We start from the raw sequence: 23,857 nt of genomic DNA on the forward strand, positions 1-23,857 counted from the left end.
TATGACCATTTTTCACACTTACAACTGTTGCAGCATCCCCAGTCATGAGAGGCCTGGCGAGAAGATACGTGCTTCGATGTGAGTGATATTGAGTTGGCCACGCCCAGCCAATAACATGACCACCAAGCCACGTCACATGACCACAGAACCGGTTGTTAAAAAAAATTGAATCCCACCCCTGGCCATCTCCTCTATTTCTCATCTCCTATTACCTTCCTCTTTTTTCAGACAGTTGGTCATACTTCCAAAAACAAACAAACAAACAAAAAAAACTCAGAAAGCTACAGTTGCACATAATTTTATTTTTTAAAAACGCTTATAAGGTCCATTTGGGACTTTGAGTAATTCTTTCAAACAAAGATGATCCTGGAGGCCAGAACCATCCTGAATACAGGAATCCTTTGCTTATAGTAGCACAAACTAGGATCAAACTTTTAAATTTGCCACCTGAGAGTTTCTTTTGAATTCCCCAAGATGTATTCCATATTTATTTGAATATATTTTGTTGCCATGTAACTTTTAAATGCTATTTGTATTTACTGTTTTATTGCCATATATTTTACAAGAAGAAAGTTTGAAAGTTGCCAAAATATTTTGTTACAATTGCTTCCTTATTTTCAGAAATGACTATCACAAATTTAAAATTGATTTTAGTAGCTACCATTACATCTAGAGAAATTATGAAAAGGCATTATGGTTTCATAATTCAAAATGTACATTCATTTACACAGCATATCCTTTTTAATATGTGTACAAATTTGCACTGTGGTAAAATAATTTCCCTTTTTTAGTTCAGTTCTTTATTTTTCATTCTTTAAATACTTCATTGAATATAGATCTAGGGCTGTGATAGTAACAAAAGGTTTCAAGATGCACAAAAATTCTAAGTGATCACATACATCAAAGACATATGTCACTTACTTCAGAGCTATGATATGCTGCCAGTATAAAATAATATTTTTTCATGTGATTAAAAGATGAATTGCAATATTTAAACCATCTTGTTATATAATCAGTAATATCAACTGATAAGTACATGGCTGAAGACAAATCTAAACAAAAGGGTAACAGTTACCCTTGCTGTGGCTCATCATAATCTTGCATTATAATCTTACAACAGAACCCAAATAAATTCTTTGCCCACTGTTCTGCTAAGAATAACAGCTAAGAAATTGCAGAGGCAGTCAGGGGAAGGAGCTGTTGTGCATAATTTATCAGCAACACTTTTAAATTGCACTATTGGGAGCCTAATTTGGTCATTTTCAGTAACTGTATATCCACACTGTAAAGCATTAAGTGCAGTGCATGTAGAAAGGTGCCAGACAGAAAAAAAGAATTAGAAGGAGAAGATACAGTAGTGGAAAATAAGTAATTTCCTTTTTCAAAAATATATAGTTCTACTAACCTAAAGAATATTCTAAACACTAATAACAAAATCAAGGAATTTGATGACAATACCTGGACATCCAGATTCATCTATTTGAGCTTCAGGCCCCAGGATTTCCTTTGCTTCTTTTTTACCTAAAATATAATAAGATATAAATGAAGACCAATCCTTTACTTAACTTATTTACTTGAAATCACCCGAGTCACACTAATAAATATTCATAATACTGTAATATGATATTGTTACTTTTAATTGAATTTCTACAACCACATTATGGAAAAATGATACATATCTACGTATCATTTTTCTTTATAATTTATATATAAATAGCAAAAATGTGTGGACATATTTTACAGAATTTCTAAAGAATGTAATAACATTGAAAAATCCCTGTCTTATGTAGTTTATTTATCTCACTTCAAGAGGCGGTATCATGGGCAAGGCTTCTGTGAAAATCATAAGTCAGCTAAATTCACAAAGTAGTAGATTTTATTCCAGCTATTCCTAGCTTTTAAGTCTCTTAGAAATCAAAATGATTTGGATTATAAATTGAATCCAATTATTTAAGTTTTGGTGTTCTCTATTCTCTGTCAGTACTAGTTGACAGTTTTCGTATTAAACCCTGAAAAAGTCATGAAAGACATTTTTGTATAATGTACTTACATGTTGGCAATTTGTACATTAATAGATATTGATGACTCCCACCACATTACATTTATCCCTTTTGTATATTAATATTAATGATAGTCAATTAAAAAAGAGATATCTGCAAATGAGCACCTATACTGAAAAATGATTCACAGGTTTCATTTGACTGGGGCCTTTAGCAGGGGTGGGATTCAAATTTTTTAACAACTGGTTCTGTGGGCATGGCTAAGTTGGTGGGCATGGCTTAGTGGTCATGTTATTGGCTGGGCATGGCCAACTCAATATCATTCACATTGAGGCATGCATCTCCTTCCCTGGCCTGTCATGACTGTGGGGATGCTGCAACAGTCGTAAGTGTGAAAAATGGTCATAAGTCACTTTTTTCAGTGCCATTGTAACTTTGAATGGTCACTCCACACAAGCAAAGTACCAGCAAAGGAGGGGAAAAAAAACTCCAGAGAAGTTCCAGAGACAGGAAGTCTAGTCCTGCCAAGAATGTAATAAGGGTTAACAGAGCGGCAGTTTCTGTAAGCAACACCAGAATGTTTCCTTCCTGCCTTCCTTACAGGATTAGGCCAGTAATTTCTTCTAACAAACTGCTTCTCTGAACTGCTTAGAATGTTAACAACCGGTTCTAGCGAATAGGTAGAACTGGTAGAATCCCACCCCTGGCCTTTAGGATCCTTAACTCCAAAAAGAAAAGAGTCTAAAAAATCCTAGAATTGTAAGGAGGTCTAGACTTTGGAATTGCTGCTGACGGGACTTGAAAGGTTTCATCTAAAAAAATTCCAAGTTTTTCTATAGTAATCTTTATTTTAACTACAGTATACATCTAAAAGCTAAGCTGAAGTAAATATTCGAACCTATTAAAGACATTCAATTATGTGGTGTATTCTCTATTGTCAAACCAAGTTTCTTATTTGGAAAATAAACTATCTACTACACATACCATGCTTCTGCTAACCACTGCTTGTAAATGGCATATAAGCAGAGAAACTGAAATTTTATTCACAGAAAATCAAATTTTAAAGGTAACATCTGACCTCTACTTCTTTATTACACATAAAGAAGCATTTGCTTTATATATAACACATCTGACATATTACTGATGTATAGTTATTTAAAACTATGTCTGAAATTAGTAATGGGAATAAGGATACTTCTAGATGAAGAGTTTTATTCTGTGACCATTTGCTTTATTCAGCAATTTTATGAAGGGCCCAATTCTCTTGCAGTAAGCCCATTCTTATATTTGTTCTAACTACACCCCAAAAAATCTAATAAGAAAGCAATAAGTAGAACAGAAGAAACAGAGGACAAGATATATACTGAGACAAAAGGGGAGATCTCTCTGAGAAAGGCAAATACTGTATTAGGCACCCTTTCTTTGGTGCTTGTTGCTAATTTCTTTTCTGCAAAATAATGCCCCCCAAAATATATATATATATATATATATAAAGGCTTTCCTGAGCTAATAAGCAGATAAAGAAAGTAGTGTGGCAACTCGAGAGCAAGCCAGGAATGTTTTGACATAGTGCTTACTTCTGTATAGCTACTACTAGGATCAGGCTGAGGGCCACAATTTTCTTAATATTCCAATGTAGTTCCTACTGTGATTAAGCAACTATTATCTCAAAGAAATCATTATCTTTGGGATGGATGGCTATTTGCTAAATACAGTACTGTATAGATTCACTAGGAGTAGAAAACCTACCTAAAGGTTTGATTAAAATAAAACCATAATGATAATTATGATAAGTTACTGAAGTTCTGTGAATAAGGACAATGTTATGAGCAAGGACAGTGACAAAACTTCATAGGGACTGCATTGCCATCTTCCTTGCCACTGAAGTATTAATTGGAAAGGGAGATACACTTGCATGTTTGGTGAGTTCTATATTCTCACTACTGATTACTGATATTGTAATATTTGTGAATATGTGTTGAGAAACAAATATCATTGAGCTGAATGATAAAAGATCCATAAACAAAGCTTGTGCAATAAACTTACAAACTAAAAGAGTTTGAAAGATTAAATGACAACAGTATCTTCTTAAGGTATAAATGCTTGCATAATACTGATTCTAAGAAAGGTTAATGCTTTTAAAATTTATTAAGAGATACATTTCTTGATATCTACCTTCATCTTCCCAGCAACTATTTGTACTTCCTTCTTTTTCATTATGTTCTGGTAATACTGCATGGTCTTTTGGCAAATCATCATCTGGCACGCTATTATCACAATCTGTTCCATCTACCACACTTTCTTCTTCAACAATATGCAATTTGTCTTCATCATCCGAATCTGAATTCGCTTCTACGACATTATTGTAATTGGTAACTGCAGAGATATAAGGAGAAAAGATCAATGCATCTACAGTTCAGGAATGATTCATTGCTAATAAATACTGATAGTAAGAATAACTACACCCAATTCAGCCCTCATTTCTAAAAATATTGAAACATACTGTAATTCTCGTTTAGGAAAGTAAATATAGTATAATCTTCCTATAGGTGTAATCTAGTTTAATGTCTTATAGCTCTAGGGGAAAAAAAACTTTGTCATGAGACCATTCATTCAAATCTAACTCTTCTTGGAGAGAATTTGGTAAAATTCTTATCATCTGTCCTTTATTAATATATGCTTCTTATAAATTCATAACTACTTGAACTCCAGGAAATAATACTAGTTTAATCAATTAGAAAAACTAAAATACACTCAACTTTGTTTGCAAGTTTACTCTGGCAAAATCATTACAGGATTAATTTTTTTTTTAAATGACTGTCTACTCAGTACATTCTGGGCAGTTTACAAAGCAGTTAAACATAAACATAGGCATCCCAGACTAAAAACAATGCACTAATAGAAATGCACCTGCACCTCCACTCAAAGCCTGGGATTTGACTGCATCACGAATCAAGGAAACTTCAACTTTATAGCATTGATGATATTACTTAGTTTGGTAATGAAATGTCTGCAAGAAAACTACTAAGCTCAGAGAGCACCAAGAACCCACAGTTCAATCCTATTCTCTTCTATCAAAACTTTCACCTATTCATTCCCTAATGTACTCTACTATATGCTACAATCTCTCAGCAATGTTCCACCATATAATGAGATCTTGGTACTCAACCTCTTTGAAACTTGTTGAATTTGGTACTCTGCCTTTTGGTGCAAAAATTTTGTCCCAGTATTCATTGTTTGTTTGGTATTCAATGCACAAATTAGAACTTGCCGTGTTGGCTGACAACATTATTCCTTATGGAGAAAATGGTTTGCTACTCATCATTTTTGGTACTCATTGCACTTCTCGAAACCAATTAATGAGTACCGAGGTACCATTGTATTTTACATTGGACAAACTGATCGATGTCTACATAACAGCAAACACAGGTATCTATTCTAAATTGGAAATACCAAAAAAGAATGAGTGATATTTTGATTCCCCTGGATATTCTGTAATTGATTTCAAAGCATTCCTCTTTAGAAAAGGAAGCAGAAATTCTAATTTCATTGGAAACAACTGAACTAGAATTATTACAAGATTTAACATCATTTCTTATTGATTAAACAGTAACCAAATTTTATTATCACAGGATATAATCTTATACATCTCTAAGAACACATGTATCAATCCCTAACTACTTCACTGTTAATGATAAAGGTCACCATCTGTCATCTTTCCCTTTATTATTCAGCTCCCTCTCTATTCCCCTTCTATATATATATATATACACATACATATAGGGCGTAGTGCTCAACTCTGTTTCTTAGCCAAGGAAGCCAGCATTGTGCGAAGATATTTTTCATGGTCATGTGGCCAACCTGGCTACATGCCAAAGGTGGACAGAATGCTCCTACCTTCCTGCCAAAGTAGTACCCATTTATCTACTTGCATTTGCATGCTTTCAAACTACTAAGTGGGTGAAGAGCTGGGGTAAGAATGGGAGCTCACCCCATTGCGCAGCACTCAGGTCTCAAATACGGGCTCTCAGCTTTCCAGCTAACAAGCTCAGAGTCTTTAACCACTGAGCCAACATGCCCCCCTTAAAAAAGAAAGCACTGGCAAGATTTTCACTGTGCTAGCAATGATGTAACTGTCACTAATATGTCTAACTCTATTTGTTTTTACTATTGGCTATACAAATATTGAATGTCTGTATGTGGAAATGAGTTGGATGAAGTCCAACACATACTGTAGAAGCTGAATTTTGAGAAGACACAAAAGCTATCAGTCAGTATTCTTATTAGTTCTTGGCAACTGCTGTTAAAAATTATTTTGGAGCACCATATCCTTGCTCTCAAACTATAGTACATATGCTATTATCTCTTTTCAATTTTGACTATTTGCTAATTGCTACCATATAGTGGCAAGCTTTATTATAGTTGCTTAATCCTCCGGTATGATTGGACTGCATGATACTGGAGATAGAGAAATGGAAAATTTAAGCAGCAGGTTAGTTAAGTTAAACTTATCACAATTACTGACTATCCAGCAAGCATACAGTTATTAAAGTGCAACTCTCAGGATCTGTCACCATTAGAAACTGCAATTAGCAACATCAGAGCAATATGTATGATACCTATCCTACATTCTATTTAATGTAATAATCCTTGAATTAACCCCCCTGGGAAGTCCTGGGGTTTCAGTAACCTCTTTTGATGCCAAATAACCTGTTGATTAAGATCTTTTAATGAGTCAGCCAGCAGTAGAAGTGCATTATGTATGCATAAAGCAAAAGGCCTTTTCTGTGATGGACCTCAACTGGAATATACTATATTCTTTAAGGAATTTGGACAGGCAACTTCATAGCAATGTTTTCAATACTGGGTCAAAATACTGAGTCAAAATATTTTTAATTGTCTGGTTTGAGGTAATGAAGTTGGGGTTGCTGTCTGCTCTTTTCAAAAGTAGTTGCACTAAGGCAAACAAACTCTCCCCCTTTCCTTAAGCATTCATCTACTCCATCTATCAACTGCACTCACATGTATTCTAGCCAGTGTTCCAGCTGCCAGATAATTAAGCCACACCCTTGTGTTTGCAAGCACCTGCTGAAATCCAGAGGCAGCCTCATTCCACCCAGCTTTTAAGATTACAAAGGAAAAGCTATGTCAAAGGGGGAAAGGTGATATGTGTAGTAGGAAAGGTGAAAGCAAACAGCTTACAGAGGAGGAAGTGGAAGCAACATATGGCAGATATTGCAAGTAGACAAGAGGACTTTCATTCAACTGCCAGGGCAACAATCTATGGTGACCAGCATATCCTGGTAGCAGTCCTGTTTGGAACTCTGCCTGGAGCTCAGCAGCAACTGAAAAAGGAATATAACCATACTGAAACAGCACCTCATCCCATCTAGTGCAAAAATGTTGGGGGGAAAAAACAAAGGTTGTATGCTACGTTAAAACTTTGAGATTTTTCTTTGAATCTAGTATTAACAGACTTAATATTAAAGACATAGTCATGTGGTCATAGCAACTCACAAAATGTAGAAAATGTAAGCCAAAGCAATAGCCTATTGTTGGGGAAGGTGTGTGTGGCAGTAATGCAGGATGTACAGATTTACTCTACTGTGGTATGTCTACTCCTTGTAAAACAAAGAACATGACACATTTTATTTATTTAAAGCATTTCTATACTCTCTTAATTTGAACAACACAACCTTAGATGGTGTAGAAAAACAAATAAAAATGAAAAAAAAAAAGAGAGAGAGAGAGAGCAAGCAAATAGAAATAAAGCAATTAACTGGTCCTCAGAAACACAAATGTAATATTCCACCAGAGGAAACTCTACTTATCCTGACCCAAGTAAAACAGTTCTAGTGTCTTTAATTCTTCAGACCTCCTGCTGTTTATTATACTGCTTTATTGTATTTATTAAAATGCTTCTGTGCCTTATATATTGCCAGAATGTTTTTGAATTACAATTGCAAAAAATTGCAAAAACCCATTTTGAGATGATTACAATGGGGTGGTCGCATATATATGTATGTATGTATATATGTACACACACACACACACACACACATATACATATATAATTTTAATAGCTGGGAATTAATAGCTGGGAGTTTTAGAACTGCCTTAGGCATGAAAGCCATCTATGTGAACTTGATCAATCATTCTCAGTCTTGGGAAGAAGATATTAGAAATCACTTCCAAGAAAATATTGGAAGCAATATTACCCCCCAAAATAATAAAAATGTATGAACTTGTTCCTATGGTCATCAGGAATCAAAGCTGAATTGATGGAACATTGCAACAACAAAGTTGCTCTCAGCTTTACAGTATAAGGAAAAACATGTTTCCAACAGTTCAGAAACAGTTGGTTACTTGTGATAAGTAATTTGCCTGTTGATTAATTCATATTTTATGAGAAATAACGCACATATTGTATAAATATTGAAAGTAATGAAGAATACTTACAATAATAATATATCTTTGTATTTTGTTTGAAATACTGTCTTTTGGTTCTGATACCCTAGAGAACTACTCTTTTTTTGAAAAAGACAACTAGACACTATCAGAAGCTTCTAGTCTTAACTCATCTATAAAGCTCAGTCTATATCCAGAAAAAGATTTAATGTGAATTAGAAATCATATACAGACCTAGAATCAACTTTCCTAATAAGGGGTAAAATATTTTTATTCCAGTTTTATGAATTGCTGTATCTGTCCATGTACTGTTATCAAAAATATATACCTGGTTAAAAGATCATTGTACCTCATGTGTAAGGCAATTGTATAGCTTAGCGTTTCAGTAGTATTGTATAAACCAGTACTACAAGGTTTTCAACATATAATATTGCAGAGAATATAGTCCCATCTGGAGAAATAATAAGGGTTATTTAATTATTCTCTTTCCAATAGCATATTACTTTCCATGGCTGAAATGGACAAGCTTCTTACATTTCCACATGTTGGTTACATTGGACCACTGATTGTTGTGCGGAGCTCCTGGCTTCTATTGTTTTAGTTTCACTCTTAAAGTGAGATTTTTCCAGGTATGGTTTATTTATAGTTCCTATTATTCTGATTAAACATACATGAATTTGATTTAAACCAATGATAATATCTCAGCCAATATCTTATCTCTATAAAGGATTAAATATTCCCAAATTTGCGTACACATTCTTCAGAAAACAGATTAAAAGCAGGACGCTTGATCTGTGAGAATCTCACTAGATTCCTACTCTATTTGAGCAACATAAGAAACCAACTGGCATAACTTTTACTATGATTGTGTGCAGCAAATTGCCTTTGTGTAATTAGTAATTACTAGTAGTATAATGAGAAATCAAAACTACATATTGATATCCTTTGGCTTATTTGGTAAAAGTATCCATAGCAATTCTAGAAAATAGAATAAGAATCAAAAATATACTAAATGAATCTGTCTCTGAACGTCATTAACATTTTTTCTTGCCCCGTGTGATCTGAGAATAGATTTTTATGGACATATGTCAGTGTAAAGCTGTAGAGTAGAACAACTTCAGAATGGCGATCACTACAAGTCTGTATAAGATCCCTGCCCTTTTTTCTATTTGGTCATCCTCTTTTTCAGCTACTGCTGTTTTACAATTTTCCTTTTTCTTGAAAACTTTTAATATCAACATCCCAGTTTTGTGTCTAAAGTTTAGCCTTTTGGCTCTTGCTTACTTTGTTAATAGCAGATTCTTTCCTTGGCGTTGTTCCTGTCATTAGGTCTGGGTGAAGGGCAAAATATCAGAATCTTTTTTTGCTTTCTTCTTCTCCTATTTCTCTTGATCCAGTTTCTGAAGCTATCTTCAGCTCTTGCAGTCATTGTAGTTATTCCTTCTTCTTGTTTTGCAGTGTAGGGTTTTTATGAATCAGTTGCCCATAAACTGGCAAGTCAACACCAATAATTATTTCGTAGGGCAGTTCATCAAAAATACCATCAGTGATTTTTTTTGCTTTTACTTTCAGGCCTGAATCCAGATTGTAACCAGAGGGACTTCTCTAGTTTCTTGAAAAATATTAATGATGGCCTTTAAATTAAATAAAGTCCTATTGCCAGAGTACAAAAATTATTCTGTTTTTTTAAACCTCTACAGTTATAATTCCTTTTTAAGATATAATTTTGCTCTAGAGTTGAATTAGTGGAGTTAGATCTCTTTTGAGTGGCAGGCTATAACAGGCGATCTTTACTCCCCTTGTTTTTGCCTTTCTGCTTCAGTTTTGGGGATTTTATTTGCTCTTTTTCTGGCACTACCCTATGGGGAGCTTAGCTTTTTAAAATTAAGATTTTGTTTTTAGTTCTATCCCAAACCTCAGAGGTCTGTCTCCTTCTGTGCTTTTCAATTTTCCAAGCAGATATATAATTTTTAGCCAACTAAACTGCTTCAGGTCAAATATTTTTAATCTAACTGGGGAAGTATTTCTTCCATCATTCTAATTTGAATTTCACATTGTAGCCAATGACATATATGTTCTTTCACATAACAACTTTCATCTGAGTCATATGTACATTAGTCCTCAACTTATGGCACCCAGCTATTAAGCTTGTTGTAAACCACCCACAGTCACTTTGAGATAGAAATATGATAAATAAAATGGTTGTTCAGGGTACCCCCACCCCAACGATCCATTCAACATGCCTGAAGTTGGAGTTGTTTCAGTGCTGTGTCATATGATTAAAATTCATCGGCAATTCACCACCACTTATGACCGCAGGTGCGTTTTAATTCCCCCCACCCACCCTTTTTGTCCACAGCCTGCCTGCAGGCCAAAGTCCACCTCAACCAGAAGCTTTTTGCAAAGGGGATTTTTATTACACTGTGGCTGAGGTGCTGCTTTTGGTTTTTTGTTTCACATGCCCCAGGCTGGGCATGCCTCAGCAGCAGCAGGACTACTAAGACAATGAAGGTTACTTGGAGGCCGAGAGTACAGGGTGGCAAGACTGACTAGGGCTGGGGTAGGGCTGGTGCAAGCTATGGATTCCTGGGGTGTGGCAAACAGATTCAGAGCCACATGGATCTGGGGTGTTTGCCTTCCCAATTCAAGCCATTCTGGTCTAGAAGGCACCAAGCCCAGATTGGCTTGGATTAGGGTGAGTACTTGCTTAAGGATCTATGATTCTCAGTTAATGACAGCAATTGGAAGTGCTGAGATTGTGGTTGCTAAGTGATGCATGTAAAGTCTTGTTTTACAACAGTAACACTTAGCAATGCAAATTTTTCATTACTATGGTTGCAAATTATGGACTACCGCAATAAGTTTGTTTAACCTGGTTATTTGTATTGTGAAGCAATACAAGCTATAGGATTCTAATCTAAATAATAGAGGAACTGAGTTACTTTGAACTGCTAGTCAATAATAGCTAATCTGCTTTATGACAGATTTCTTGTTGACAGGAAAGGAAAGATAATATAGAAAAGAAAGCCTAATATATCATCAAGAACTCTCTGTAAAGGGCAAATTTTATCTTCAGCCAAACTTCCTGTTATCACTGCTCCTTTAGTTGTTAACTTTAGAAATGTTCTTCAACCCAACAAGCATTGAGAGTAAACTAGAATGTATAGGTTTTAGAGTAGATTGCCCTCTTCAAACTTTGTAGTACTGAACAAATTTTATGATTTTTAAAATTTTAATCACAACACCTTTTAAGAGGCCTCAAGACACAGAATATTAAACTCTCATGATGAAAGTTCTCAAGATCTATGATGAAGTTTCTCCAAATTACCTGCTATCTGAACATTTTAACTGGGATAGTTAGGGTTGAACTTATGACACATTGTATGCAAAGCATGTGCTCTGTCCTGTCCCTATTTGTAATGCGATCACATAATTAATTTGTACATCTTACAAAAGATTCTCAAAAACATTATTATACTATAACTACCCCATTTGTAAAAGGCTCCCCTTTCTATACTAGTCATCAGGGAGACAACAACATCTAAGGTCTATTTTAACTGGAATTTGGAAGAACCAGATGTGATGGAATGTGCAGTTGGTGAAGCAGTTGAGGAAAGTTTTATCAGCATAGTTTTCCCAGAGAGGAGGCAGTTCATTCCAGAAAGAAACCTAAATTAAGAGGCTGTGCGGTTCCTGTATGGATGGGGGTGGAGTGGGGGGAATGAGATTCAGGGTAGCCACACCCTATAGTTTGTCAAAGATATATCTATTAGGGTAGAGGGCTATAGCTTTACTTGGGAGTTTCTGTCCATTAAATGTATGCAATGACATGTAACGATCCATTGGACCCTGAAGAATTGGACAGGACTTAGGAAAGAATAGAATAGAATAACAAGAGTTGGAGGTCTTCTAGTCCAACCCCTGCCTAAGCAGGAAACCCTACACCACTTCAGATAAATGGTTATCCAACATCTTTGAAAAAAACTGAGCATTCACAACTTCTGGAGGCAAATTGTTCCACTGATTAATTGTTCTGTCAGGAAATTTATCCTTAGTTCTAGGTTGCTTCTGTCCTTGATTAGTTGCCACCCACTGCTTCTTGTCCTGCCCTCGGGTGTTTTGGAGAATAGCTTGACTCCCTCTTCTTTGTGGCAGCCCCTGAGATATTGGAAGACTGCTATCATGTGTCCCCTGGTCCTTCTCTTCATCAGACTAGCCATACCCAGTTCCTTCAGATGTTTTAGACCTCCAGTCCCCTAATCATCTTTGTTGCTTTTCTCTGCATTGTTAGCGAATGCTAAGAATTCATTCTTCTTAGTGAATGAACAATAACAGGTGTAAGCAAATAAAGAATGTAATCAATTGGACTTCACTGTATTGTCTTCAGGCTTGGGCTTGATATTAAAACAGGAACTAGTAACAGGAAATCATATTGTCTATTGAGAGTGACATTTAACTTTACAAGGTCCCTATTACTTATCTCTTCGAATATCACTGGATGGAATAAAAAGAGAAAGAATGCTGCATTTGCAAATGCTGCTATAAAATATAATTCTCTGGTAGGAAACTTGCCTCCTAGTCATATTGAGTATAGTAAACCCATGAAAATATCTAATTTCATGAGTTTACTATATTACATTTACCTTAAAGGCAGCATCAACCAGAAAAAGAAGACAAAGGGGAGCTGGGCATAACAGTATCTATAGCTTTACATGCTAAGCTCCATCCCCTCCCATCCTGTAGACACCCAATTATGACTATCTGTTGTTATTAAAGTTGGTGCTGTTAGTATCCTCATTTTCAATGTCTGTCAATCGTTATCACCAATGTAATAAACTTTAAAATTATATTGGTGAAGATAAGAGTTTCCTTTGTCATTTACTCTGTAATTGGTGAAGATTTCAATGTGAAGTTGGACTCCTTGTATGCAAGTTTCCATCAGTGTCTGCAAAATTAGTATTTGAACAGTAAAAAGCAAATTTAAAAATAGAACTTCTACCTTTTCTGGCTTCCCCTTCTGCTCACCCTCAACTAATCTACTGCTTAAATTTGAGCAACCCTAATGGAGCAACAGAAGGTAATTTCCCTAAACAATTTAGAACACTTAACTATATTACTGTATGAAAAATATGTGCTTAATTTAATAGCTAAATTTCAGGTAACAATGAGCATTCCAGATAGTAATCATCTCCCATTACTTTAAATCGTTTCTTTGTTTCCTGAAACATACACCTATATTGACAAATATCATCAAGTTGATTTAGGAGGGAAAAGAGAGGCAAGAGAGCTAAATGGACAGAAAGCCTGATTAAGATAATCACTCAATTGTTGCATTCTAACCAGCTTAGCAAATTTGTTTGAACTAAATGGATTTAATGAGAATAACAAGCTAGCTGATTTTGATGGGGAGGTAAATGAGCAGGCTAGAATCTTACCTAATTTTGAAGATGGCAAAAAGGTTTTGTAAGGAAGATGCAAAAATGAATATATCAGTCAAAAAGTAATAAAATCCTTGGTAATGACTTTGTCCCTGCTGAGGTATTCATAAAGTACAGGTACTCCTCACCTTAATGACCACAATTGACCTCAAAATTCATGTTGCTAAGTAAGAAATTTGTTAAATTAATTTTGCCCTATTTTACGACTTTCCTTGCCACATTTCTTAAATGAATCATGGCAGTTGTTAAATTAGTAACACGGTGGTTAAATGAATCCGGTTTCCCCATTGACTTTGCTTGTCAGAAGATTGCAAAAAGCGATCACATGACCCCGAGACATTGCAACCATCATAAATGTGAATCAGTTGTCAAGCAGCCAAATGTAAATCACATGACCATGGAGATGTTGCAACTGTGAAAAGTGGTCATAAGTTACTTTTTTCAGTGCCATTGTAACTTCAAAAGTCACTAAGCGAATTGTTGTAAGTCGAGGACTTTCTGTGCAGTAACTGGTAGACTCCATACTGGCAGTGCATTTTACTTTTCCTGACAATTTGGCTCATATTCTGAAAGACTGGGCAATGGCAATTATTGTTCCAATCTATAAAAAAAGACCCTGCATTACTGCCCAGTCTCCTGAACATAGTCAGCAAAATGTACGTTAAATACCTATATTCCAAACTCTGTAACTGGGTAGAATAGGGAAATAGCTAAGAATAGCAATCCAAGAATCCCAGTTTTGATTTTAGAATGTATGTTTAGTGACTTGCAAAACTGATACCAGAAATTTGAGTAGCACTCCCCACTCTGCTGAGGCGAAGAATAAGAACCCATTTAGAAGACATATAGTAACTTTGCCATTGCTTTTGCTTCAAAAAATTGTATTGCTGCAGGGAAATATTGCCCTGCCTTATGAGTAAAAATAGGTCAGAAAGAGCGTTGGTCTTACCTGAAACGCATCTTCTAGTTGTACAGGAGGAGAATCCAAAGCGTGGGCTGTCTCTTGCTTCCTTGCTTAAAGACAGAGTCAATCAAAGTTTAGTCCAGCCCCCTTTCCACTGCATATGCCCAGTTTTTGATGAAGGCTGATGATTGGAGAGTTCTTGGTGTTCTTTCTTGACCGTTCCGTGCTCAGGACTAACTAAGGGTGGGATTTGGATTCTCCTCCCGTACAACTAGAAGATGCATTTCAGGTAAGACCAATGCTCTTTCTCAGTTGTACGGGTCAGAGACTCCAAAGCGTGGAACATACCCAAGCTAATTGTCCTGAGGGTGGGCCAACTACTTGTCTTGAGCCCCCATCTCCAAGTGAACTCTTTGTAGCACCCTTCTTCCAAAGGATGCTTCCGCTCATGCAAATGTATCTAGTTTATAATTTCTGATGAGTGGAGATGACGATGACCACATTGCTACCCTACAGATCTCTTCAATTGAGGCCTATGTGTTCCATGCCGCTGATGTGGCTGCACTCCTGGTTGAATGTGCCATTATATTACCTGGCAACTGCAGTGATTGGCTTTCATAAGCTTTTGTGATACATGTCCTGATCCATCTGCCTATCATTGATGGTAAAACCTTTTGTCCCAATGATCTCGGTCTAAATAAAACAAACAATGCCTCCGTTTTGCTAATGGGCCTTGTTCTCTTAATATAAATGCGTATAGCTCTCCTTACATCCAAGGAGTGCCATTTCCTTTCTAGGCTATGGACTGGTTCCGGCCAGAAGTCTGGTAGTACTAACTCCTGTGCTCTATGGAATGTAGAATTGATCTTTGGGATAAAGGTCGTGTCTAATCTTAATACTATCCTGTTCGGGTGGACTATACAGAGGTCCTCCCTCACAGGTAATGCTGCCAACTCTGATATTCTTCTGGCTGACAAAATGGCTATTAGGAAGGCCACCTTAAGGGTGAGTGAGGGCAATCCTACTGACCTCAGCGGTACAAAGGGCTCAGTCATGAGCGCCCTTAGCACCCTTGTCAAGTCCCAAGTAGGGTATCACTGGTGGCTTTAGATTGGTTGCTCCCCTGCTGAATGTGCGGATTAGGGGATGTCGTGAGAGGGACTCCGAGGTCCTGCAATCCAAGACTGATGCTATCACCACTACCTGCCTCCGTAAAGTGTTAGGGGTTAAACCCTTCTCCAGGCGTTCCTGGAGAAAATCCAGCACTTGAGTAACTAACACTGTGGTTGGATCTATTTGTTTCTTGGAACACCAGATTCCAAATGCTCTCCAGGTAGCATCATAAATTCTGCTGGTTGAGGGCCTCCTGGATGCCTGGAGTGTCTGTATTACATTGTCTGAACACTCTAATCGCTTTAGTGTGGCCATCTCAAGTGCCATATAGTTAGTTGAACCATTGTGGCTCTGGGTGTTGTATGGCTCCCTGGCTCAGCACTACCCTGTCTGGGGGAATTCTCCATGGTCTGGATACCGACAGATCTACCAGATCCGCATACCAAGTCCTCCTGGACCAGTGAGGTACTACTATTAAAACCTCCTCCCTTTCTTCTATCACTCTCTTGATTAACCTTGGTACCAACGGAAGTGGGGGAAATGCGTAGAGCAATCCCCTTGGCCATGCTCCTCAGAGCGCATTGGTTTCTTCCGTTCCCTGTGTTGGGAATCTCGAGTAGAATCTCAGGAGTCATGCATTTGCTGGAGTCGCAAACAGGTCCAGGACTGCTTTCCTGAATCTGTGCGACAGTTCCCTGAACAGGTCAGGGTGTAGGCGCCACTCTGAGTGGTTGACTGTTGTTCTGCTGAGCCAATCTGCTTGAACATTCTCCACTCCTGATATGTGTTCTGCCCTGATCGATAGGAGGTATGACTCCGCACAGTGGCCCAATCGCTCTGCTTCTTGCATGAGCGCTAGAGAGTGAGTACCCCCTTGCCTGTTGATATAAGCCTTGGCAGTCACGTTGTCCTTCAGGATCAACACATGCTGTTCCACTATCACTGACCTGAAGGCCCTTAGAGCCAGGTGAGATGCCCTGAGCTCCAACCAGTTGATGTTGTTCTTGAGGTCTGACTGAGACCACTGACCCTGTGTAATCTGGTTCTGACAGTGGGCCCCTCAGCCTACTAAACTTGCATCTGTTGTGATAATCAGTCGGATGGGTTCCTTGAACCCATATCCCCTCATTACTGCCTGTGATCTCCACCACTGGAGTGACTGCTTCACTCTGGGGGGGAACTTGTACCTTGGTTCCCGCATTGCCTTTGCCTGCTCTTTAGTAAGGTAATAGGAATCACTGCAAGGTCCTTGTGTGCAGTCTGGCCCAAGGTACCATCGAGATGCACGATATCATCTTCCCTAATATTTGTGACAGCAAGTCCAGGGTCACCCCCGGGGCTGCGCTCACTTGATTTATTGATGACCTTATGCTGTCCTATCTTTCCTGTGACAGACAAACCTTGCAGGAGTTGGTGTCTATTACAGCTCCTAAATGTTGTAAACACCTTGTTGGTTCTAAGTGGCTGTTTTTGAAATTCACCAAAAAGCCATGCTCCTGTAATGTCTGTATTGTGGTCTGTAGATCGCTCTTTGCTCTTAGAGTCGATGTTGACTGTATTAATATGTCATCCAAGTAGCATGGGACCCATATGGTCTTTGTCCTGAGGAAGGCTGCTACTGCTGCTAGTACCTTGGTGAATGTCCTTGGTACTGAGGACAGGCCAAATGGTAGAGCTCTGTACTGGTAGTGTCTCCCTGCGTAACAAAATCGCAGGAGCTTTTGGTGCCTCTTGGTAATAGCTATGTGTAGGTAAGCATCTGTGAGATCTACTGATGTCAGGACATCCCCCTCCTGGATGCTCCCTAGTATAGATTGCAGGGATTGCATCTTGAATCTCCTGTACACTATGTGCCTGTTTAGTAAATTGGTCTCCACTCCCCCGATGCCTTCTGCACAACGAACAGGTTTGAATAGAACCCTTGTCCCTGTTAGTTCTCCAGTACCACTTGTACCGCCCGAATGTCCAGCAGATGTTGAACTGCTGTTTCCATAATTACCCTTTTGGCTCTGTCCCTTGGCGTTGGGCATCTTCTGAATGAACTCGGGGTATGGAGATGAATTCCAGAACTAGGCTTCTTCTCAATGTGTCTAGGACCCACTTGTCCGTTGTTGTCTCCCATCAGTCGGTGAATAGGTCCCATCTCCCACCAATGGGCGTGTTGTTCCAGCCGTCACTTTGTATGCCGGAAGGCCCTGCTGGTCGAACTCCTGAAAAGGTGTCTTCCCTGGAACTGTTGTCCACCCCATCTCTAAATCCTGACCTATCTGGATGTCTAGTAGGGGTCTGTGTGTACTGCCTCTGTGGGTACTGGGACTGGCTGAAACCACCCCCCGAGATAGGAAAGGGCTGTTGCTATGAAGGTCACCTATCTGCCTGACTGAATTTCCTCGATAAGACCTTCCTCTTGTCCTTGGTTTGTATCAATAATGGCTCAATGGCATCCCCGAAAAGTTTGTCTCCTTTAACTGGAGCTGATGCCAGTTTCCATTTATGTTTCAGATCCGCCTGCCAGCACTGAAGCTGCTATGGCCTTGGTTGCATACTTGACCCCATTAAGTGTGGCGTCTGCTATGAACTCTGTTGCAGCAGTTATTTTGTTCAAGTCCTGTTGCAATCGAAGATCACCAGGTGGTAATCCTTTCTTGCATCTGCTAAAGCCATATCAGTACTGCTCTGCTGAAAAAGGATGCCGTGGATGTTGCCTATAGAGACCATGCCGCGGCCTGGTGTACCTTTTGTAGGGTCTGTTCCATTTTCTTATCCTCCCCTTTTAGACCATCTTCAGCTTCGTTAACCAGCACTGTAGCAGACATGGAGGCTGCCACTGGGCTGTCTATCGTGGGTCTGCTAGTTCCGCATTATAAAATCTCTTCTCATTCCCTCCAGGCATGGGAAAAATAACTGATCTGTTCAACTGTCCTTCCATCACTTTCCTGAACAATTCAGGTGAAGGTATGGATTCACTTCCAACCTTGGTTCTAGCAAAAAATCTATCTTTGGGATCAGATGGTTCTAATTCAGACCCCTCTGTCCCTGTGATTTTCCCGATTTGTTGCTATCTTAGCCTTCCCCAGCAGCATCTTAAACAGCTGGTGATGGAATAGGCCTGTGAACGTTGAGGTCTCTGCTTCATTTGCCTCTTCATCTGAAAAGGCTGACTCCCTGTATTCTTCCTCTCCTGATATAGAGGCCTCACTGTGCGTGTATGATCTACTGGAACTGTCTCTCTGGAAGCCCAGTTCCTCCCTTACTTCTCCTGCCCGAGTAGGATGATGAGCATCCTGCCTCCTCTCATTATGTATCAGGCTGGGTCTGTTACCCTGACTCTCTCTGAATTCTGACATCATTTCTCTCATCATGGCCCTCATTTCCTCTTTAAGGGACTGTTCTCTGACTCCTGCTGCTATGGGAGAACAGCTAGCCTCTGTTGATAGCCTTCTTCTCTTGGGGGAGGGCTCTTCATTGCATGCCTGAGAGCATTGTCTTTCTGATTCACACATTCCTTCTTCCACACAAAGAGCGGGCTGAAAAGACTGTTCTTCAGCGCCCTCTAGTGTTGCGCTTTTCCTGATACTTCATTGCTATTGGTTTGCCTGTCAGAGTGCGGGAATTTCCATTCTTCTCCGCTTCCTTTTCAGCCCTTGAGAAGCACTTCTCAATGGCCTTTTGTCTCCTTAATGCCTCTCTCTTGTCTGCCTTGGACACCCTGCTGAGAGGCCTTTCTGAAGATCCCCAGCCTCTCTGGGTCCCTTTGTGCTTTGCTCTCTGATTGGGCTGGGGGCAGGGAATTCCTGTTCCTCTGCACCTGCTTCCGTTTCAGAAAAATCAGCCATATTTCCCTTGGCTCTTCCTGACAGCTTTGCCCTCGCTGGGGGTCAGCAGTATGCTGTTGCCCTTTTCTTAACTGTTTATGAGTATGCTCAGCCTGGACTGAGTATGGACTCTAGCCTCCCTTTCTCCTGGTTAGGCTTGTGTGGCTGTTTTGGGAACTTGCTCAGCCTTAGACTGTTTGCTCCTATTAAAGATAACGCTGGAGACTTTGTGTGGCTCCTGGCTTTTTTAAAGGCTATGGGATGGCCGAGCGTTTGTTAATTATCCCTCTTTCTCTGCTAGCCGATCGAGAGCCTGCTCGCTTTTACTGAGGCTGCCGCCGCTTGCCCTTTTAAGCACCAAGCAGCTATGTGGGGCTTTCTCGGCTTGGTATGAGATCCCGCCTCTTTCATTTATTCACGGTTTGCTGACTTTCACTCTTTCTCTTTTTCCTTTTTTTTTTTTCTCGAAGAATCCAAAGCGTTATATCTTCTATCTTTCTTTCTGGGCACTCTCTCGTCGTGTCCTCTTTGCATGAAGACGGAGTCAAAAACTGGGCATGCGCAGTGGAAAGGGGGCTGCACTTAACTTTGATTGACTCTGTCTTTAAGCAAGGAAGCAGGAGACAGCCCACGCTTTGGATTCTCCGACCGATACAACTGAGAATAGCTATGGTGCTTCTCTGTATTACTTGTGATACATGGTCTAAAAATCAACATTTACTTTTATTATCTGATAAATGTTGCCATTCTATGTATGGCTGATCAATGACCAGAAATTAAAAGTTACCTATTTAATATTCAATAAAGATGGGATAGACATTTCCTATTTTAGGAAAAAGGTAGATACAATCATAGATTGTGAAAGTGCTGGGATCGAGATTCCTGGAGTCAGAAACTTCACTTGTTATCTTCCTTTACTTAGGAAAAATATTAAGTAGCAATCAATGCTTTCTGAATATTTAAAAAGCACTGAAGAGAGACATATTTATCTCTTTCAATATGTCTGAGAAAAAGGGAGGGTGCAGAAATACAATCCAGAGTTTCTAAGGTAAGAGCAATATTGTTTAAAATTATACCTCTCTAGAGAGATCAGATGTAAATGGATCTTTTGTAGTGTTTTAGTCATGTGTCTATTCTTACCACTCAAAAATGGCACTTTTCCATTTTAAACCATTTCTGTCTAAATAAAATATCATGCTAAAGAAAAAAAATCTATTTCCTCCCTGTATATTTTACATAGGAAAAACATCAGCAATAGCAATCTGCAGTTTATAAGACAATATTGCACAATCAAGAAATTTTTTACCACTTAACTGTTATATTGATTTTGCAATCTGTACCTTAGCATAAATATATCTATCTTCACTTTGTGACAATTGTTAAGTTTATAGTGATTGGGAGATGTAAGTGAAAAGCATGTGTGAGAGTTTTAAGAACATGGTGAATCCTTAGCTGTTTCAAAATTCATCCAACTGGAACATACCCAATGAGTCTGCTCCTGTCATATGGCAGTTACTATTGTCAAAAAAAAATTCAGAATATTATTTATTATGCAGTGCAATTTTATGTTCATTTATTGAGCCCAATTAAATTCATTGGAGTATACGCCAAAATAAAGCAAAACATATCAATTTTGATAGTTTCCCTAAATTTCAGAGTCTGCCTCTTACTGTCTCTTACTAAGGTTCTATCATGTATTCAAAATTTTACTTCCTATATAGCTAGATATGCAATGACATCGCTTAAAAACAATGTATTGTTTAGAAAATGGATTCAGATTTTTATCATGGTTTTGAGTGCTTCGATACAAATTCTGATATCAAAACATTGGTTTCATATTTGAGTACATTTTAACCAACAAAATTTACTAAGAATCTTTCTGATGAACACATAATTAGAATTGATCTTTGGGTGCCCAGGGTTACCTATTTGATATGGGGTACTATAGAAATTGAATAAATCAACAAATATTATCCATCAACTCAATGAAGTATGATAGTGAAATGCTCATGTAGAATGATTTATGAGTAATTTACTAATTCAAAACTCAGTTGCCTCCCAAGAATACATAACATTAGTAAACAGATGCCAAATGCAGATATTGTCTTACAATAAATGAGGTAGGATTGAGCATCATAAATGTGCTAACAGCAGACTAGCAAACAAGGAGCTGTCAACATTTTCTAAGCTATTATTCACACCTCTAATCACTGCCACACAGTCAATTATAAATAGCCTCATACATTTTTAAATAAGGTCATTCTGAAATAAAACAATTATAGTAAATATTAATATTAAAAAATCAAGTTTAAAAATGCAGCAAATGGAATATTTTAAAGGGGGAAAAAGTAAATAATTCAGATTAAAATACAAGTAAAACAGAATTGCTAAGATGTTGTCACTCTTAAAATCTGCAGGTCTGATCCTTTTAATGTAATTAAGATTAATTCTATAAAAATAATTCTAACAGTGGGCCTCATGGTTTTCAAGTGATTAAAAGTGGGGAGTTTGCATCATGGGACTACAATACTTTTGTTATTGGCTCTTCTATCCATAACTTCCCCCTGGACACTCGTGACTGACTAAATTTAGTAGTACATTAGGCAGGCTGATCTTTCTATGTTGAAGCTCTAAGAAATTGACATGAATCAACTTCCATAATTGCACTACTGAAGCTTGAAAATTTTCTTGAAAAAAATATAGAGATTTGAAAAGAATTGATAAAGACTTCAAAATAACTTAACAATTATATAGTATAGGAACAACAAACAGCCAGCCAGATTAAAACAAATGGTAAAACTTCAGTTTTTCTGATTTTGTATTATAGATGCTTGAAATACTCAACAGAAGCTAAGTGTGGATTTAAAGTATATTGTGGGTATTCACCACTTTGACTTATTTATAACAATAATAAAAGATAAGAAATAAAAAAACATTGCACAGAAAATGATTAAAAAGGGCGTCTTACCTGAATGCCTTTTCTCAGCAGGTCAATGGAGAATCCACACATGGGTTGGCACATGCCTTTCTGCCCAGACTGAGTCCTCAATCTTTTACCACGCATCTCTGCCAACTGTCACTTTCCCAGTTTTACGATGAAGGCGCACTCATCTGATGGACTCGTTGGTGGTATTGGCTCTTCATCTCCTGGATGTTGGACCAGACGGTTGCCAAGGGGGGGGAATGGATTCTCCATCGACCTGCTGAGAAAAGCGTTCAGGTAAGACAACGCCCTTTCTCCAGCACATCGATTGGAGAATCCACACATGCGACATACCAAAGCCTGGCTGTCCCTATGGAAGGGAATTGGTCTGGTCTGGTCCTATCGACATGTACTTGTTGGAGCACCCTCCTGCCAAAGGCAGTCTCAGCCGAGGTGAGGGTGTCCAGCTTGTAGTGGCATACAAAGGGAGATGGGGAGGACCATGTCACCGCCTTGCAGATCTCTTTAATTGAGGCCTGCATTGCCCATGTGGCTGCAGTTGCAGCACTTCATGTAGAATGGGCGCTACTTGTCTGGGTACCAGGACAGCCTGCGTCTTGTAGACCTTGGTTATACACGCCCTTATCCAGCAGCCTATGATCGATGAGGTGACCTTGGTTGAAGATGGTTGGAATGAGAAACAGAGATTCAGTTCTATTTTGAGGAGATGTTCGCTTGATATATCTAGAGAGCGCCCTCCTTACGTCCAGAGTGTGCCTTTCTGTTCCAGCAGATGGGAAGGTCCTGGACAGAAATTTGGTACTATTATCTCCTGAGCCCTGTGGAACCAGGAGTTAATCTTGGGGATGAAGGAGGGGTCCAGACATAGAACAACCCTGTATGTGTGAAAAATGCAAAGATCCTCTCTGAGAGGACTGCCAGTTCCGATATTCGCCTGACCGAAGTGATGGCCACTAAAGTGGTGACTTTGAATGACAGGTAGTACAGACTCGTAATCCTAAATGGCTCAAAAGGTGTTAAGGTGAGGGCGTGAAGTACTTTGGATAGGTCCCAGGTTGGGTACCTATGTACTACAGGTGGTTTAAGTCAACCCCCCCAATGAAGTACGTACCATCGCATAGTGTGTGATGAATTCCAAGCCCTGTAAGTTAGCACCGTGGACAAGGCAGACACTTGTCTACGGGTAGTGCTAGGGGCTAACGCCTTGTCTAGACCCTCTTGTAAAAAGTCCAGAA

The 23,857-nt window shown here is 38.6% G+C and overlaps 1 protein-coding gene across 12 annotated transcripts in view; it reads right to left on the reverse strand.

Moving 5' to 3' along the window:
• The window catches only part of ZEB1 (zinc finger E-box binding homeobox 1), a 93,501-nt gene that overhangs the window by 26,712 nt on the left and 42,932 nt on the right, over window positions 1–23,857 (reverse strand). For 7 of the 12 annotated variants that reach the window (XM_026672204.2, XM_026672202.2, XM_087946309.1 and 4 more), the window contains exons 2-3: window positions 4,176–4,376; window positions 1,459–1,521 (exon numbers count right to left, since the gene is read on the reverse strand). In XM_026672204.2, coding sequence (XP_026527989.1) covers window positions 1,459–1,521; window positions 4,176–4,376 — 264 coding nt within the window. Of the gene's footprint in view, window positions 1–1,458; window positions 1,522–4,175; window positions 4,377–7,202; window positions 7,390–9,692; window positions 11,503–23,857 lie in introns of those variants that run through there. The other 5 variants (XM_087946306.1, XM_087946310.1, XM_087946307.1 and 2 more) reach the window with 3 other exon arrangements.

This window comes from Notechis scutatus, chromosome Z (assembly GCF_049901735.1).
Source record: "Notechis scutatus isolate UNSWTSFEM ecotype Mainland chromosome Z, rNotScu1.2, whole genome shotgun sequence".
In the NCBI taxonomy this organism is placed as follows: Eukaryota; Metazoa; Chordata; class Lepidosauria; order Squamata; family Elapidae; genus Notechis; species Notechis scutatus.